This window comes from Archocentrus centrarchus, unplaced genomic scaffold, assembly GCF_007364275.1.
Source record: "Archocentrus centrarchus isolate MPI-CPG fArcCen1 unplaced genomic scaffold, fArcCen1 scaffold_53_ctg1, whole genome shotgun sequence".
Classification (NCBI taxonomy): domain Eukaryota; kingdom Metazoa; phylum Chordata; class Actinopteri; order Cichliformes; family Cichlidae; genus Archocentrus; species Archocentrus centrarchus.
The window spans coordinates 586130-604616 of NW_022060275.1; the positions used below are offsets into that span (position 1 = coordinate 586130).

Here is an 18487-nt window from a genome sequence, read left to right on the forward strand (position 1 = left end):
ATATTTAATGTTTTGAACATTATATATTGTGACTGTGTTAAGTAGAAGCATTATGGAACCATATTCCTGGTCTGATTGCTGGTGACCACCTGAGCAGGGATAATTTTGGAGCTGTTTTGGAGGACCATCTTACTCTCTGCTCCTCCTGCATGTGCTGTCTCCATTTTTCCCTCTGTTTCTGTCTACTGAAACGCTGGACTGCTTTAATTTGAAACAGATACAGGAAGTGTTGAGTCTGTATAAATTATGTAAGGCAGTGACTTTGACAGACGTGGAAAGATTAGAAATTACACTGAAGCAGAGCTGTTTGAAGACGGCAGACTGACTCATTTTAAGGTGCTGTTTTCTCTGTCGCTACTCGGCAGGTTGACTCCGTCAGTGCACTTTAAATAGTATAATTAGAGTTTCGACCATTTAAGTTGCATTTCTTTGGCATGTTGCACAATATTGAATTCTGTTAAAAGTCAGTTATTCTCCTTCCTGACTCGTTCCGCGCGAGAGCGCAGTGACTGACCAATCCCGGACACCAATGACAGATGAGCTGATGTGAACCCAACTTTTGATTGGTTTACACTGTTTAGGTTAGTGGGAAGTAGGAGAAAGTTTTTAGCCGATCCATCGAAGACGCGCAGGACTCACAGAGGAGACGCGCAGTGGAAAAATGATTTAGTTTCATCTGAAAAACAGCTCATTTGTTGCTGAACATCTATAGCTGGGAATAAAACGTGCAAAGTGTTTTAAAGCCGGAGGAGGAGAATTCATAACAAGGAAATGGCTGCGGGGAGATTTGCGGCACTTCGCTGGAGTTTGCTGTCCGTCTGCGTCCTGTTGATCTCTGCAGGTGAGACTGAGCTGGTTTAAATCCACTGTTTTGTAATGATTTGTGAGATAACATCAACGCACCGAGAGATCAGGTCAGATTATTGTGTAAACGTGTGTGTGAGGCGATCTGCCAGGTTTCACATCAGATTAGGTGAAGCTGAATTAGGACTGACCAGAAATCTTCAACATCTGCATCATCAATGATAAATATCTGATAGATATTTAGAGGTACGAAGGTGTGTGTTCCCTCCGGCTGGGTTTTTATTCATTAATCCTTCAGCCCTGCACTGTTTCTGTGTGTGTAGAGAATGTAGGAGGAGCGCAGCTGTCAGGAACACTGCAGTCTCGAACAAAGTCACCAAATCTAAAGAATCTGAGGCGAAAGCTTTATTTTATTGTGCAGTGACAAGTCAAATTAGCAGTTACGGATCACACTGACTGTCCTCTGTCTGTGTATTTATTTTGCACTTGTATTTATTTTTTTCTTGGGAGGAAAAAAAATAGGGACTTTCTGATTGGCTCTGAAATATTGATGTGACGTAATCGGGAGATTCAGGGGGTTTCCAGATGTTAGCGCGTGCGCACACGCACAGAGCGTGCAGACACATGCTCGGAAGTAACCCGGCAGTTTTCAGCACTCCATGATTTATGGGCGCTGTCTTCTTCATTGTTGCCACAGCATGTGTGTGTTTGTGATTTAAAGGTACAGTGTAAGATTTTACCATTAGAGGTCGGTAGGTTACTGATTCCAGTCACCTGAATTCTGTTTTCTTACCCCTCATAATTCAAGTGCATAATTCGTGCTGTTAGGCTGAATTAACTGTAGAGCAGAAAGCACGCGGCTTTGGCGTCATATTAAAATCCACATATAGTTTTCTCTGGCACTCTGGTTTCCTCCCACAGTCCAAAGACCTGCAGTTACTGGTGTTGGTTAATTGGTTACTCTAAATTGGCCATAGGTGTGAATGGTTGTCTGTCTCTCTGTGTTGGCCCTGCTACAGGCTGGTGACCTGTACAGGTGTACCCTGCATCTCGCCCTGTGACAGCTGGGATAGGCTGGGTTTCACTGCAGTGTTATGACATGTTTTATATTTAGGGTTAAATTAATAACATGGATCAGTGTGACAGATGTCAAACACACAAAAACACTGAAGAAGTGAAAGTTTGATCTTAAAGAACTAAAAAGAAATGAGTACAGTTTAGAGTCCTCCTCCCTCTGCGGTTTGTATGTTCCACCTCTTTTAGAGCTGAAGGTGAAAACACTTCCACAGATGATCCTCCAGCAGATCTTCTATTATATCTCCTCCTGCAGCCTCTTCTTTCCTCCATCTTTCAGTAACAGACGTCCTTCAATATGACATGCTGAGGTTAATTTCCACGTCACAGGCAGGATGAACACAGATTTTAGGAGTGACAAAAGCTTCTAGTGTGAGAGCACAGTCACACTGGTCAAGCTGGACTCTGGGGGGGGTGTTAGATCCCAGGAATCCTGTAAAGTCACATTACAGTGCTCACAGCTGTTCAATGATGGTCGATGCTCCTGAACTTCTAATCCAGCTCCACATGATGGAGTACAGAGGAGTACAGCCCAGTCTTTTTTTTTTTTTAAGCCTGTCATGTCTGGTAGATCTTGCAAGCAGAACTGTGATCTGAATGCGTTGTTGTGCCAAACATATTTGCTATTTCAAGATGAGCTCTATAGGTTCTCAATAGGCTCTTCTTGTTGATGTTTTAACCCTTTATTTTACTTATCTGAGTTATTTTTCCACATACTATGTAACAGCCAGAGCTGACAGGCTGAAGAAGAGGAAAATAAAGAGAAGAAAAAGGGAGAGAGAAAGGGAGCAAAAAAAAAAGGGGAAAGAGCACAAGTCTATTAATCAGATACTTCATCACTTTAACATATAAAAAAATACTATCAATACTTGCAAAAATAAATTTGTGTGTGAAAAACAAAACTAACAAAGCATGTTACGCACACCAACAATTTTGTTGAGTTGTGATTGAGTGGGCGTTTGTGTCTGTGTCATGTTTGTGTCTGTGTCATGGAACGTACTTACCAATGAGGGCAAAACGCTGCAGCTCCACCCATCAGAAGGCAGAGGCAGGTATTGAAAGCCCCCGGAAACCCAGGCCACCAGCAGCCCACCAAGAGCCAGGAAGACCCCCGGCCACTCAGTCCAAAGACAACCGCACACCTACCCCAGCAGACGGGAGAGGGTGGTCTCAGACGGAGCCCCCCCAGGCGAGGAGCGCGGGCTCCAGGGAACCCAAGGCGATGAGAAGCCAGCCCCCCCCCAGCGGCCAGCCCCCTGCACTGGCCGGCGGCAGGGCTCCCGGGCCCACGGCACCCAAGGACCGCCCGACCCTCCACAGAGCCCCCCCCCCACGCCGAAGAAGCCAACGCAGCCCCGCACCGCACCCCCAAGGGGGGCAGGCCAGCACCCACGCCAGAACACCCAGCCCCACCCAGGAACCCCGAGGCACCCCCATCCCAGGGGGGTAGGGGGGAGGAGGCAACCAGCATGGAGCGGCCAGGAGGCAAGGCACAAGGCCCAGACCCAGGTCCAGCCATACATACAAACACACCCAGACACCCGTGTACACATTTATACACAGATACTCATACATGCCCATACATACTTACCCACACACAGATATGCCATACATACACATTCACTCACCCACCCATACTCACGGAGACGGTGACAAATACACAAAGACACACATTCATCCATAGCTACCCACCCTCTGAAGGCGGGGCAAGTGGAAACCACCCCAGGGCCAACAGCGACCCCAGGACGCCACCAGCCCGGTCCCCAAGGAACCACCCGCCCCCGACCCCGGGCGAGACGCAAGAAATCGGGGTGTAAGATGACCCATCCACCCCTCCTCCTCCCCAACTTGTAGGTCTGTGTGTTAATGTTTGTGAGTGAATGAGGTGTATAGGGTGCAGTTAAAATTGAGGGGACAGTTATGCCACAAGCGCCAACTGTTAGTCGTCAGTGCTTGCCCACACTGCCCCCCCAAAACCCTCCATGTCTAAAGTGCAAATAAAATTTGGAGACAGACAGTGACGAGGATCCGAGTGCAGCCCAGTCTTTGCTGAAACATGACTCTTTATACTCTCCCTCCTTCTCCAAACCCCAGACATGTCTCAACATGCCCCCCATGAATACTGTTTTCAACTGCCTGTTTGTATTCATAACATGGCATTTTCTCATTCACATCAATCACCTTTGTTATAAACTGTTGAATTATGAGACTGAATTTGACCCAAATCATCATTATTTTAGTATTTATGTGTTTTGTGTTTAATAATCATGTGAAAGTTGGATATATGTGGGGAAGGTTAACAAGGGGGATCTTTTGTTTCTGACAGGGTCAAAGTGCTCGGGTACAGTACAGATTGTTTAGTGTGGGTAGGCCCTAAAATCAGGTGTGAAGAGATGACTGTTTGGGGTGCACACCCCACTCATTCAGCTAATTCCAGGTAAACAGGGGCAATGTCCAGGTTGTAGTGGTTCAGTCAGCACTTATCAGTGTGCCAAACTCAGCTGTATGTACTGGACTGTCCAGGTCCAGGTCTGTGTAGCTCCTCGCTCTGATTAGCTGTACTTTGACCTTTAACCTCTCTGCTCTGTGTTGTTTTCTCTTTCAGAGCAGAAAAACATCACAGCTGAGTCTGGACAGAATGTCACTCTGATATGTCGAGCCCCAAACAACAACAACAACAACAACAAAACCATCGTAGGTGTAGAGTGGAGCAGAGCTGACCTGAAGGAAGAATATGTCCTTTTGTACCGCGATGACTTTGAACTGTATAAACAGCATCCGGCCTTTAAGAGCCGGGTGGATCTGCAGGACAGTCAGATGAAGGATGGAGACGTGTCTTTGATTCTGAAGAACGTGACGACTGCTGACAGTGGAAGATATGAGGCTCGTGTGAAGATGGGAAAAACATTCAGGAAGAGAGCTTATCTGGACGGTGACCCCTTCTGTACCTTCAACCTGAGAGTTGTCCCTCATGGTGAGTTAGTGGAGTTCAGTTTGTGATCAGAGGTGAAGCTGCTTCCTTCCTGTAAGAGAGAAACACGTTTACAGTGGTACCTTCATTTACGAATGTCCCAACTAACAAGTTTTTTGAAATTCGATCGGCCACTTGGTCAATTTTTGCTTTATGTTGCGAGCAAACATCTGAGTTACGAGTAAGCGAAAATACACCATCCATGCGTTCCATTCTTTTATTTATTTATATTTTTCCCTCTCACTGTGCACTCGTTTTTGTCGATGGTTGTTGATGTATTTGATTATTTTTCACATTTATTTTGGAGCATTTACGTTTTTTAAACCATGGGTCCAAAGAAAGCGAATGCCAAGATCGGTGCTGAAAAGGATGATGACCGTGGAGCATAAAATTATCGAAAAACATGAGCGAGGTGTGCGTGTTGCTGTCTTGGTGAAGGTAAGAGTGTGCCAAAAAAGGCAAAAGGAGGAAGAGAAGATTACGTGACGTGAAAAAAAGGAGCATTAAGTTTAGCGATCTCCTCCACTTCCATCTCTGCCAACATCTTTGTATTTCACTTAAAACCAGTTTATTTCTCTGCGTTCTCTTTTGTTATACTGTATACAGTATTTTCCCCTACATTATTTGTTTATAAATGCATTTTCTTATTAATAAACGTAAAAAAAAAAGTCGTGGTTTTGGGGGGGTGGGAACAGATTAATGACGTTTCAGTTCATTTCTGTGGGAAAATGTGATTTGACATACGATCAAATTAAGTTATGAGCTAAGTCAAGGTACCACTGTATTGATTTATTGGTGCCCGTCTCCTCTCTGGCATCTAGAATTCAATATGAGTCACAAACTATAAGAAAACAGCCACAGAAAAAGCTGGTGCTGTGCTGAGTGTCAGCCTGTGGCAGCAGCTCCTTTGTAGCACTTCATTTTTCTCATCTCACTGGTTGTTGATGCAGCTCTCCCTCTAGTTATGCAAACAGTAATATGCTGATTTAAATTTCAAATGAAGGGCTGTATATCAGCAGTATCAGAGAAAACCTACATATAAGACAGAAAAATATTGCTAACAAAAATACAAACACATCTATGTATCGATAAGAGCTAGAAGCACACAAATCCTAAAACAGGCACAAAAGCTCATGAATAGAGAGGAGAGGGTGAAGGATGTGAAGGTCAGAGTGTTAAACAGTAAAACATTCAGGTTGTTGGCCAGCTGATGGTTCTCCACAGTGTGGAGGGATGGTCTCCTGGAAGGTTTGTTGGCTGAAACCCCGTGTTTCAGTGTAGCGCCTCTTTGCTCACTGCCTTTGTCAGTGTGTTTCTGGCCTGGTTGTGCAGGATTCTGTCCCTGCTTCTTTAGGTTTGCTCCTTAACTTGATGAAGATGCCTGAATTTTGCTGCAAACGATTTTAGGTGGGCACAGACATGCCTTCAAAGAACTGATGTAGGATGTTGCGGATGCCTCAAAAACATCCCAGCCTGTGCAGTCAAAGCAAGCTAGAGCACATACTCATACTATGATGTGGTTTATATCAAACCACCCAACCTTTGATTGGTGGGTGACCCACTCTACCTTCTGGGTCACACCTCTTTGTAGAAAGCAGCTGGTCTGAGTGATGTGATTATGTTGCTGTTTCTGTGAATAGTTGTACTTTGACCTTTAACCTCTCTGCTCTGTGTTGTTTCCTCTTTCAGGGCAGAAAATAATCACAGCTGAATCTGGACAGAACGTCACTCTGACATGTCGAGGTCCAAATCACATCATCGCTGTAGAGTGGAGCAGAGCTGATCTGAAGTCACAGTATGTGTTTGTATGGTGGGAAGGTCAGGTTCTTCCAGAAGAGCAGCATCAGTATTTTAAGAACCGGGTGGATCTGCAGGACAGACAGATGAAGGATGGAGACGTGTCTGTGATTCTGAAGAACGTGACGATTAATGATGCTGGAACATACGAGTGTCGTGTCCAGAGAGGAGATGACAGTGTGGAGCTCATCAGCATCATCACCCTGAGTGTTGCTCCTCCAGGTGAGTGAGCAGAGTTCAGTGTGTCTGTGATCAGAGGTGAAGCTGCTTCCTGGTTGTTGATGTTTGTTTCTAAAGATGTTGTTGATGAGACTTTGTAGAAAGCAGCTGGTCTGAGTGATGTGATCAGAGTGCAGTAGATAATGTCTGACAGCAGTTTGAAGAGGAAATGGATTCTGTTCTGTTCTTCACTCATCACCTACCTGACAGCTGACACCTCACACCTGTTTCTACCTGCAGGTCCAACAGAACAAAACCAAGAAGATGGAGGGAAGGAGGATGGAGCCAGAAGAGCACATCTTCCACTGGTGGTGCCACTGTTAGTTTTTAGTTTGATTATTATTGTAATACTTATTGTGATCTCTAAAAATCGCACAAAGAATTTGACCAATAGCTTGTCTGAAACAAATGAACAGAGTTTTAACAGTTCTGAAAGCCAGACCGAAACCACAGTCTGAATGTCCAAAATATTGCATTACATTTTTTTTCTTATTGTTTCATGATCTCTAGGTAGAACAGTCCCCCGAGAACTGGTCCTCTGCGAGCAGGACTAGGCCGGATGACCTGTCTAACCACTGGTCCACTGCGTACGGGACTACGGTGGATGATCTGTACAATGACCGGTCCACTGCAAGCTGGACTAGAGTGGACAACCTGTCTTACCACTGGTCCACTGTAAGCGGTACTAGGGTTGACGACCTGTCCAACCACTGGTCCTCTACAAGTGAGACTAGGGTAAAGAACCTGTCCAACAATCGGTCCACTGCTAGCGGGACTAGGGTTGACAATCTGTCCAACGACCGGTCCGCTGCGAGCGGAACTAGGGTGGACGATCAGTCCAACGACCGGTCTGCTGCAAGCAGGACTCGGGTGGACAATCTGTCTGACAACCAGTCCATATCAGATGCAGCCATTAATTAACCATTATTGCAAACTTGAAATAAAGAAGTTTTACGTGTGTTGCCTGTTTATATTTAATGCAGTGTCAGCAGTATAAGTGTGGGTGTGTGATCCTGCTGAAATGCTGGGCACTGAGTGAGTTTATTACATGAGTTTATTACTCATTAAACAAAGCTTAGTATTTCCACACTAAGGACTAGGGACACCTAGAAAAGAAGAACTATTAGCCACCGGTTTCCACAGACTCCGGTAGGCCACCCATGCCTTAAACCAGGGAACATCAACTGGTGGCCCACGGACCACATCTGGCCCACCAGAGCTTTCCATCTGGCCCCCCGAATAGTCACAGGTACTATAGTCGAATCAAACGTCATAACCCATTAAATATCCGTCTGTGACTAGTCTGAATTATCAAAAGCAACTGCGATTTCCCATTGCCCGTGAATGCCTGCATGTCCCTAGAACCAGTCAGAATGCAAGATTGGACCATGTGACTTTAAGCATTTTCTGGCGGCACTGATGAGCCGGCTCGTTACTGGCTGGTGAGCGTACTCCCCGGCCTGCGTGGGTCTCTGACATGGTCTGCTCGTGGCACGATCAGAGAGGTAGGTGATTCAGCGGCTCGGCCTGTACCCACATGCAGTACAGCCCCTATGGAGCTAAATTGGGCCATAAAGTTTGTTCGAAAAAAAAAAGAAAATTTATTTTGAGCCCGAAAAAAAAATTTAAACAGGAAAAAAAAAAGTTTTGCAACTGAAAAAAAAGATTTGAAACTAAAACAAAACAAAAAAAACAATTCAAAACTACTTTTCAGATTCAAGGGTTTTTTTGCACTTTCAGATTTTTTTTTTTCGCAGTTTCAAATTTTTTTTTCAACCTCAAACTTTTGGCCCTGTTTTGGTGTGGGGGGCGGAGCCTCAAATAATGGGGTTGTGGAATCATGACTGACAGCTCAGCACAGTGGCTGAACAACATAGTCCCAGCTGTTGCATTCAGGGACCGTGGAAACTGGAAATGTCTTTAACTCATCATCGATATTCTATATGTATGTGATTGGTTTTGAAAGATAACATGCTTCACTGATACAAGCAGCTTATATGAATGCACAACTCCAATCTCACAGGAAAAAATATGATCTTGACAGATTTGCACAGCATTTTAAGTCCGTGTTGGAGTTTTCCCATGGTCTCAAAGTGAAGCAGAAACCCTGTCTTCATCTGCGGGCGCTAGCAGTGATCAGGTAATAAAAAGAGATGGAGCGAAAACAGATTCACTGTTGATACCTGAGCAGTTTACAGAAACAGCATGACTTGGACCGTGTCACTGCGATACGTTGGCTAGTCCGCCATATTGGAAGTGGCAAGTCTGCCTTAAATCAGTGAAACCACATGCAAAGGGAATGGATTTTCTGAATAAAAAAGACTGATGTTTAAATTTAACTTCATATTTTAGATGGTCCGACGCCCATTGAAATATTTACTCTTCTTCAGGGAGGGTCCCTGGGGCCGTGCGAGTGAGAGGGCCTCTTCCCCAGGTCCCATTTCCCGTTCAAAATGCTCTCATTCTGGTTCTGGAGAAGCTTGGAGCTCCAGGACAGGATGCTGAATGATTTCGCCCAGCCACGGGTCACTTCCCTTGGATACAATGTGTGGAGGAGGTGCCTCTCCCTCTGGCAGAGGTCAGGGAGGCGGGCCCGGGGCCGTGGGAGTGAACGGGCCGCTTCCACAGCTCACCATTCTGTATCCAAGGATGGTGAGTCGTGGCCAGGCAAAAAAAAATCAGCATCCTGCCCTGGAGCTCCAACCTCCCCCACAGCTGGAATGAGAGCGTTTTGAACGAACTAGCCAACGTATCGCAGTGACACGGTCCAGGTCATGCTGTATCTGTAAACTGCTCAGGCATCAACAGTGAATGTGTCTGTTTTCTCTCCATCTCTTTTTATTACCTGATCACTGCTAGTGCCGCAGATGAAGACGAGCATATGTCTATGAAGATGAGGCTTCTGCTTTAGTTTGAGAGCATGGGAAATCTTCAACACAGACTTAAAATGCAGTGCAAATCTGTCAAGATCATATTTTTTCCTCTGAGATTCGAGTTGTGTATTCACACAAGCTGCTTGTATCGATGAAGCATGTTATCTTTCAAAACCAATCACATACATATAGAATATCGATGATGGTTAAAGACATTTCCAGTTCCCACGGTCCCTGAATGCAACAGCTGGGACCATGATGTTCAGCCACTGTGCTGAGCTGTCGGTCACGATTCTACATCCCCGTCATCTGAGGCTCCGCCCCCCACACCAAAACAGGGCCAAAAGTTTGAGCTCAAAAAAAAAAAAAAAAATCTGAAACTGCGAAAAAAAAAATCTGAAAGTGCAAAAAAAAACTTGAATCTGAAAAGTAGTTTTGAATTGTTTATTTTTTTTTTTAGTTTCAAATCTTTTTTTTTTTTTAGTTTCAAAACTTTTTTTTCAGTTTCAAATCTTTTTTTTCATTTTCAAACATTTTTTTTTCAGTTGCAAAACTTTTTTCCTGTTTAAATTTTTTTTTCGGGTTCAAAATAATTTCGGTTTAAGTGTTTTTTTTTTCGAACAAACTTTATGGCCCCAATTTATCTCCATAAGCCCCCCACCCCCACCCCGCACGCGTTCGTCCCTCGGTTGTCACGAACCTTGTAGCCTAGTATCTACAATTCTGTTGTTGTTAAAATTAATGAGCTGCCATTTGGTCCCATTACGGATGTATTGTGTAAATCTATGTAGAAATCTTTTTATCATAGTCTGATATTTGTGCCTTTTGCCTTCATTCACACTGGACAGAGGATGGACTGAAGAATTTACTGGCTTTGCCTCAAAACAAAATATTATTTATTAAAAAGTAGATAAATTACTATATTTGCATTATGGAAAAAATGCACCTCACCATTGCCTATGAAATGAAATTACTAGAATTTACCATAAGATCTAGATAATAATAATAATAATGAAGCTCTTTTAAAAGAAAAGTGTCCAGGCAGATTTAGAGGGGTTTGCATCTGAACTCTTCATGTTTCTATATTCATTTAAAGAAATCTACAACAAAAACACCTTCTGAAAAGTAGATTGTGCAGAGATAAACTCAATGCTCTCATGTAACAGTTTATTGTTTCCTGTGCTCATTATATCTGCAAGTGCACACAATCGTGCTGTTTCCATAACAACCATCAACATAGCAGAGAAGAACATGTAAGTCCAAACTTACATGTTCAAACAAAGTTGCTAAGTTGGCAGCACTGTCATGATTTGGCAACACTGCCATAAGTTGGCAGCACTGCCATTCTGTTGCTTCCTGCATGATTTACGGATGAAGCAGTAAAACGAAAGAGGCGGGGCAGTGTGAAGTTGTGCAAAGACAAACTGGGAGAAGAGAAAAGTGAACTGGTGGATCTGGAAGTATGATTTTAATGTGACATAGACTATATCAGTATAAACTATATTGTCTCATCTTATATTGTTGATATTTCTTAGAAATACAATATATCGCCCTGCCCTACTTTCAGAGGTGGCAAAAGTACTAACATTCTGTACTTAAGTAGAAGTACAAGTAATTATGTTAAAAAATACTTTAGTAAAAGTCGAAGTACTGGTTCAACTTCTCTACTTAAGTAAAAGTAAAAAAGTACAGGCTCTGAAATGTACTCAAAGTAAGAAAGTAAAAGTAGTTCTTTGGAGGATGTTTCTACCTGCTATTTTTGTGTAAAACTAACCGAACCTCATTATATATTATTGTAATAATATAAAATAATATTACATGAGAATAGAAACATTATTCCAATCTAAATTTTAATCCTAATGAATGCACTCAGCTTGAAACTGTTATGTCGGACACAAGCTGTGAAAGGGAATTTAAGCACAGCTCTGTTCTCTGTGTCCTCCATAGTAGAGGGTGACTGTGCCTCCACCTAAACACCAACATGAGGATACTCAGGGGTTACAGTGGGATTCAGAAGCTGGAGGAACCCTAAGATCAGCTGTAGTGGCTCTGCATGGGGAGAGGAATCACAACTTTCTATTGTGAGCTGCAGTAAATGATGTTGGTGTGCAGGCTGTGATCAGCTGACCTGCTGCTGCTGCTCTGAGGTTTACTGCTCTGTGTGGATGAACTGAACTCACAAAGATGTAACCCAGTATTTCACAGCTATCTGAGCTGATCTCCATCCCCTACACTGACAGCATACAGGCTGTAGAAATGTTGGATTCAGTGATCTCAGCATCAGCAGCTTTGATTCAGACTCATCTCTGCTGCATTGATGTAACCTGTAACTCTGACCATGAACACAAACACTGTGCTCCAGTCCATCACAGAGCTTTACTGTAAATACAGTACAACAAGCTAACCTAAACTGCAGTATTTTCATAGAATCTTTGAATAACACAAAGTCAGCATACTTCAGTTTATTTTCCAGTCCTTACCTTTAATTCTAACCTCTCTTCTTCCTCTCCTGTCCTCTTTCTCCATCTCTGAGTGAACTTCTCTCTCTTTGCTCTCCCTGAAATACAGCAGCTCTTCTTTTAGCTAGCAGACACACTGTGTGACAAACTGCACACACTTTGTGTGTTTGCTGATATTTGTTGAGCATTTAGAAACGTTGCATTTACCTGCCACACGTTACTCCCTTCATGCTCGCTCCTCTTCAGTAGCGCTAGCTAAGCTGTTTATGTGCCGCAGCGCAACTTACGGACTCGGTCCGGCCCGCTGTAACCCCTGATTATAGCGCTATAAATGAGACATTAATTATATGGGTTTGCGTATTTAATCCCTTTGTACGAGATAAGCCCCGATGATGGAGGATACACCAGTACGATTGTCTCTTATGTGTTATTATTCCTCCGTTTAGGCTCAGATCGTTTGATGTTTGACGGCGAACTGACCGGAAACGCAAACTTCTCTCTGACGTGTTAAAAAGTAACGAGTCTGTTTGAAAATGTAAGAAGTAGAAAGTACAGATACTTGTGTAAAAATGTAGGGAGTAAAAGTAAAAAGTAGTCAGAAAAATAAATACTTAAGTAAAGTACAGATACCTGAAAAATCTACTTAAGTACAGTAACGAAGTATTTGTACTTCGTTACTTCCCACCTCTGCCTACTTTGTGCAATCCCAATCCTCAGGGACACAAGTCGCCATCTCATCAGGAGCATGCCCAGATATTTTCTCATGCTATCAGCAATGATAAGGCGAGCAGCAATGAGGGGACCAAGCAGAGACGTGCAACAGTTGCGAGGAAATAGGTTGTTAGAATAGCAAGGAAGAAGTCTTAAGATCTGCCAGCAAGTTGTATGGTAAAACACACTTGTATTAATTACAGCCCCCATAAGCTGTACTGACACCGAATTCCTTGTGAATCCTCGGGGAGGGGTCCAAAAGACTACTGTGAAGTTTGGTCTTGATGGGCCAAACTTCTGAGCTGAGATATAAGCTCATTTCCTTTTTGGTGGCTTTGCCATCAAATTCAATTACTTGTTGCAGGAAAATGCTTCTGCAAACCAAACTGAAATGTGATGTACTTGCTCTGAAGATCATACAGACCAAGTTTTGTGAAAATTGGACAAAATTTGTGAATTTGTGACTAAAATCCAATATGGTGGCTCAGTCAATTCAGTCAACAACAAAACTTGGCACTTATCAGACTCGGGACCTCTGACAGTATTAGCTGAGAGACGCATTTCATTGTACATGTGAACACATGAACTGTTATAGAGCACAACACATTTTTACCAATTATAGCGCCCCCTAAAGGCCAATGTCACCAAAATTCCCGTGCTTCCTTTTTGAAGGGGTCCTAAGTCAACATACCAAGTTTGGTTTTGATAGGTTAAAGTCACAGATTTTGATTGGCTCTGACAGGCAATCACTTTGAAAAATCAAAAAGGCATCCAATAATTTGTGTGAGGCTTGGCCTGAAGATGATCTGAGTCAATTTTGATAACATTGGACAAACTTTGTGACCTGTAAAAACTTTGAAGGATTTCCATAAAATCCAATATGGCAGAAAATGATATCATGCATTGAACTCCAGTAGATCCAAGGATTACAACGGTACCTCAATTTCAAAAACTGGCCACGTGGGTCACAAGTTATGGTTACTTATGCTTCTCCAAATTTGCCCCAATGGTGGCATTACAGTGTTTAAGGTATTGGCGCATACCTTGGTGAACCTGATAATGAGACTGTCCTGAGGAAGTGTGCCATATTTCATAACTTTTGAGCAGACGGTTCTAGGGGCTGCCATAGACTCCCTTTGGAGAGGAAAAAAGTTAGAATCAGAATCAGAATCTTTATTGTCATTGTACACAGAAGTTGCACAACGAAATTTAAAATGCATTCCTTTCTAGGTGCCTCAGACAATAAATAATAAAATAATAAAAATATGAGTGATAAAAATGATTACTAAAATACAGTGCACAATAGTAAATTAAGATGAATCTAGCCCCAATACACACACCAACGCACGCACACAGTCAGCACTACCACCCCACATCACTGTCCAAACCACACAGAGTTCAGTTCAATGATAGCCCTGGCATAAAAGCTGTTCCTCAGTCTGTTTGTTCTGGCCTTCATTGTCCTGAAACGTCTGCCTGATGGCAGTAGCTGAAACAAGGAGTGTCCAGGGTGTGAGGGGTCCTGGAGGATGTTCTGTGCCCTCCTCTGGCAGCGGGCATTGAACAGTTCCTGGAGGGAGGGCAGGGGACAGCCTATGATCTTTTGAGCTGTGTTGATGATTCGCTGGAGTGTTTTCCTGTCTGCTGCTGTGCAGCTGTTGAACCACACGCACAGACAGTAGGTCAGGATGCTCTCTACACAGCAACGGTAGAAGGACACCAGCAGATTCTGGGTCAGATAGTTGCTCCTAAGAACCCTCAGGAAATGCAGTCTCTGTTGGGCCTTCCTGACAATGCTGGTCGTATTGATACTCCAGGTCAAATCATCCTGCAGATGTACTCCCAGGAACCTAAAATCTGAAACCAGCTCCACTTCATCCCCCTCGATGTTAATGATGATGATATAAAACCTACAACCACTATGGGTGCCTGCATCCTTGTTGCTTGGCACCCAACAAGAAACAAACCCAAAGAGAAATTGGCCAGGAAGGATAAGCAGAGAGCAATGGTCCCTGGCCACCATCTGGATAACTATCCAGGTGGTTTCCACATTTTGGGGGTTTGTCTTATTGTTTTTTCTCCGGTGCAGCTGTTGTCACTTTCATTTGCACCAAAGCAGGTGAAATAGATTCACAATGGTTTATGCTTGTTTTTCTCTTTTTTATTTATTTATTTATTTTAGCATTTTAACTATGTAATACAATAGTAAACCTCATCCCACTGTGATGTCAGACTGTGCTGATGCGAACGTGGCTGTGCCAGCAGACACTGCACGTAATGGGTGGTACAGCAATTAGATGGCAGATCATTGTAATCAGATATAGAAACGATTTGTTGAGCAGAGTTTATTTTCCCACTCTCTGTTTTTTTTATTGTTTACATTATTAAACAATCTCTCAGTCTTGGTTTTAATACTGTTGTCTAATCTCTCTTTTCAGATACATTAAGGGTACAACATGAATTCAAGAGAGTGGAGTTTGTATGTAGTTAAATCCCCGTATGTCCTGAAGACGTGGGCTGGTTTGAGACCAGATGACCCCGGTCAACATGGAGTCCTGGTGAGCCACCTTCAGCCACCAAGGAGCTGCTGCAAACACAAGTTGGCAGGAGACAGGGTAAGACCTCGTAATTGTATTACAGCATACATATCTCTAAGAAGAGGTTGTATCACTTCATTTAGAAGAGAAAAATTTAAGTGTTTTTAAGTTTTTAAGTCTTGCTTGTTTTTAATGCCGTTTTAAGCTTCCAGTAAAAATAAGGCAGCATCTACCTGTGATAATTTGACCAGAACTGACCACAGTTATAATTACTTAGTATTATATCTTCAAAACAGTCTTTTGTTCCATTGATATAAGTGCAAATAAAATACAACCATCTCATTAAACAGTGAATTTTTTCTGCTCTTTCAACAGAACAGTCGGTGCCAAGTGAAACCCCACCTTTGTTCACTTTAATGCCAAAAGTGTTCTCTCCTAGTTTCTATCATAAACTGTAAAAGCTGGAAGATGGTCACTCTTATCATTTATCAGGAGTCCATTTACTGTATTAACTGTAATTTCCCCATTGTGGGACTAATAAAGGTATTCATTCATTATTTTCTGTGCCATATGTTGACTGTGAGAGTGGTAGAATATGATATGATTCTGGTAGGTCTGGTAATTTTAGTGTAAAGGCTCATTTAGTACATTGTGTTGATGAATATAGTAGCAGCAGTTGTTACTGATGGAAGAAAGAAGTTTTTGTCTGAGTCTGTTTCATATTCCAAGTCCTGTGTATTGTGACCCACATATTCAAATGTTTTCAGTTCCAGTTGATAATATTCAGCAATTCTCTGAGTGATGCACCTGTTTTTACCAGATGAGATGTTTCTTTCAGTGTCCAGTTGCTTGCTACCTTGTTTATAGTCCAGTGTTGTGGCAAAAAGTTATCACCTGCCAAAATGTTCAGTTCAGTCAAGTTTGGTTTTATTTATATTGGGCCAAATCACAACAGTCGCCTCAAGGCACTCTCTACTGTACGGTAAAGACCCAACAATAAGGACTGCTTCACACACACACAGATTGTGACTTATTTGGACACAAGGACTTCGAAACATTCACAGGGACGGTACTGGACTACATTAAGCTCTATATCGGAAATGCAACTGTTAGCAAAAACATCCAGGTTTTCCCTAACAGAGCTCTATATAATGCTGCTCGAGCTGACCTGAAAAGAGGAATTAAAAAAGCCAAGGTGGACTACAGGAGGAAAATAGAGTCCCACCTGTCCAGTAATAGCATACAGGAGGTGTGGCAGGGCATTCAGAACATCACAAACACTTCAGAGGCTGTGATGTGACAGCAGGAGACCTGAGTGCGTCACTAGCAGAGGAACCATTTTTTGCTCACTTTGAGACACGACAGGACCACTCATCCCAAGCAGTCATCACCCCTGTAGAAAGGGTCAGGCTTCATAGGGTAGTCAAGACAACACAAAGAATCATTGTCTGCCCTCTCCCCTCCTTGATGGACATCTACACCTCCCGCTGCCTCAGCGAGCAGGAACATCATCAAGGACAGCTCACACCCTGGCTTGAACTGTTTGACCTGCTGCCCTCTGGCAGGTGCTCTGGCTACACTTTTTTGTTTCTTAAAGACGTCTCACCGCTCATCTGAAAGGCTTCTTCAGTTCTCAAACCAAAAGGTGGAGAGACCCAGGTATTCAAACCCCAGTGGGTGTAGTCCCCTGGAGGTGGTTGTGACCCTCTATTATTCATGTGCATAATCACATGCATGTGAAAGGAGGTGTGGGTCATTACAATCAGCGGTTTAGGTGAAACCAGTTTGGGACTTTGCTCCATTATTTTAAGTGACCTATTGAGGTCACCGGAACAAAGGTGTGAATGGGGGTTGAGATGGGGAGGGACTTCAGGACAGCATTATAAGTGGGGGAAATTTGGTGATGTAATCCACCTGCAATGATGCTGTTCAAAGTGGACATAGATGGCTTCTTCTTCTTTTTTCTTGTAGACCTCATTAGCATTGTTATCACTAGTATTGTTGTTCTGGTTTAGTGAGGACTCTGTCTGATTGGTTCTTCACCCGCTTCTCTTGGTTGTCATTGCTCTTGGTGTCTTCCTGTTTGATTCCAGATGGTCTGTGTACAGATTCTGAATTGTACCTCTTTGTTTGCAGTTTTTGAAATTTACAGACTTTTCTTTCCTTGCCTTTAATATGTTTGATATCTTGTGCCAGCTGGGCTTTGTCCACAAACATAGAAACTTCTTCTACAATGATTGGAGGTAAGAGTGATGAGAGTGTCTGCTGGGTCTGGTGGATTTTGTTCTGGAGTGCATCTATGGTGAAATGTACGTGTCTTATCCTTTCACACAAAAGCTGGTTCTGTGCTCTCCATAGTTTTGTTCAGCCCTATGTCTTTTTACTGTGGACCCAAAGTGCACCAGTCTGGACTGTCTGCATCTCAAGCTGAAACAGAGGTGGTTCCTGTAGTCCGCTAACTGCCTTGATTCTCTTTCATACAGACAGACATGCACTGCACAATTCTGAATAAGGCTTTACATTATCCTCTGATTCTTCAGACTTTGTGTGCAATTTGCAGTTAGGATGATGTCAGGTGAGGTGAAGTTTTAGGTAGTAGCTTGTATTTGCCACTAGGGGGCACTGTCATTAGAGTGGTCACAGAGGCTGAGTGGAAGTAGAGATAAGAGGAAGTCACACACTTTGTTTCATTGTAGATTAATGCCTCAGCTGTTGGTCATGTATTGTTTGTTTTTCAGTTTTTTACAAAAATGTTTCATCATTAATTCACATTTCTCTTTTTTCATGAGTGTTTCTAAATCTGGGGAATCAACAAAGTGTTAAAAGGAGTTGCAGTTTAGTTGCTCATTAGAGTAACACTCTCGGTGTAATTTAAAGGACAAAAAAAAAAATCAGACTCAACGACAGCATAAATACATAATAGAATTTTTTATTTTATTTTTTCCACAAATCCAGCTGCAGGTCTGTCTCCTGAGGAAATGCTCTCCTCATATACATGGGTGAAAAAAAATAACAAACTAGTAAAACAAACATGACTTCAAA

General features: G+C 42.9%; 1 protein-coding gene across 5 annotated transcripts; it reads left to right on the plus strand.

Moving 5' to 3' along the window:
- Nucleotides 1-279: 279 nt before the first annotated feature.
- Nucleotides 280-15993, plus strand: LOC115777438 (uncharacterized). Of its 5 annotated transcripts, XM_030725347.1 has the most exons (7): nucleotides 280-841; nucleotides 4484-4852; nucleotides 6539-6868; nucleotides 7106-7173; nucleotides 7376-7600; nucleotides 15347-15523; nucleotides 15821-15993. In XM_030725347.1, exons 1-6 carry the CDS (start codon nucleotides 772-774, stop codon nucleotides 15353-15355), a joined length of 1071 nt encoding a protein of 356 aa, XP_030581207.1. In that variant the 5' UTR covers nucleotides 280-771; the 3' UTR covers nucleotides 15356-15523; nucleotides 15821-15993. The 5 variants fall into 5 exon arrangements, 4 of the variants coding, with proteins under 4 accessions (XP_030581207.1, XP_030581208.1, XP_030581210.1 ...); XM_030725348.1 differs by lacking the exon at nucleotides 7376-7600 and having other exon boundaries at nucleotides 7106-7184; XM_030725350.1 differs by lacking the exon at nucleotides 7376-7600.
- Nucleotides 15994-18487: the final 2494 nt, after the last annotated feature.

Excerpts from the sequence above, each read along its gene's own strand:
- LOC115777438 (XM_030725347.1), top strand. The coding sequence starts at position 772 with ATGGCTGCGGGGAGATTTGCGGCACTTCGCTGGAGTTTGCTGTCCGTC. Across the intron at positions 842-4,483 it reads CGTCCTGTTGATCTCTGCAG|AGCAGAAAAACATCACAGCT; the intron begins GTGAGACTGAGC and ends TTTCTCTTTCAG. Across the intron at positions 4,853-6,538 it reads CCTGAGAGTTGTCCCTCATG|GGCAGAAAATAATCACAGCT; the intron begins GTGAGTTAGTGG and ends TTCCTCTTTCAG.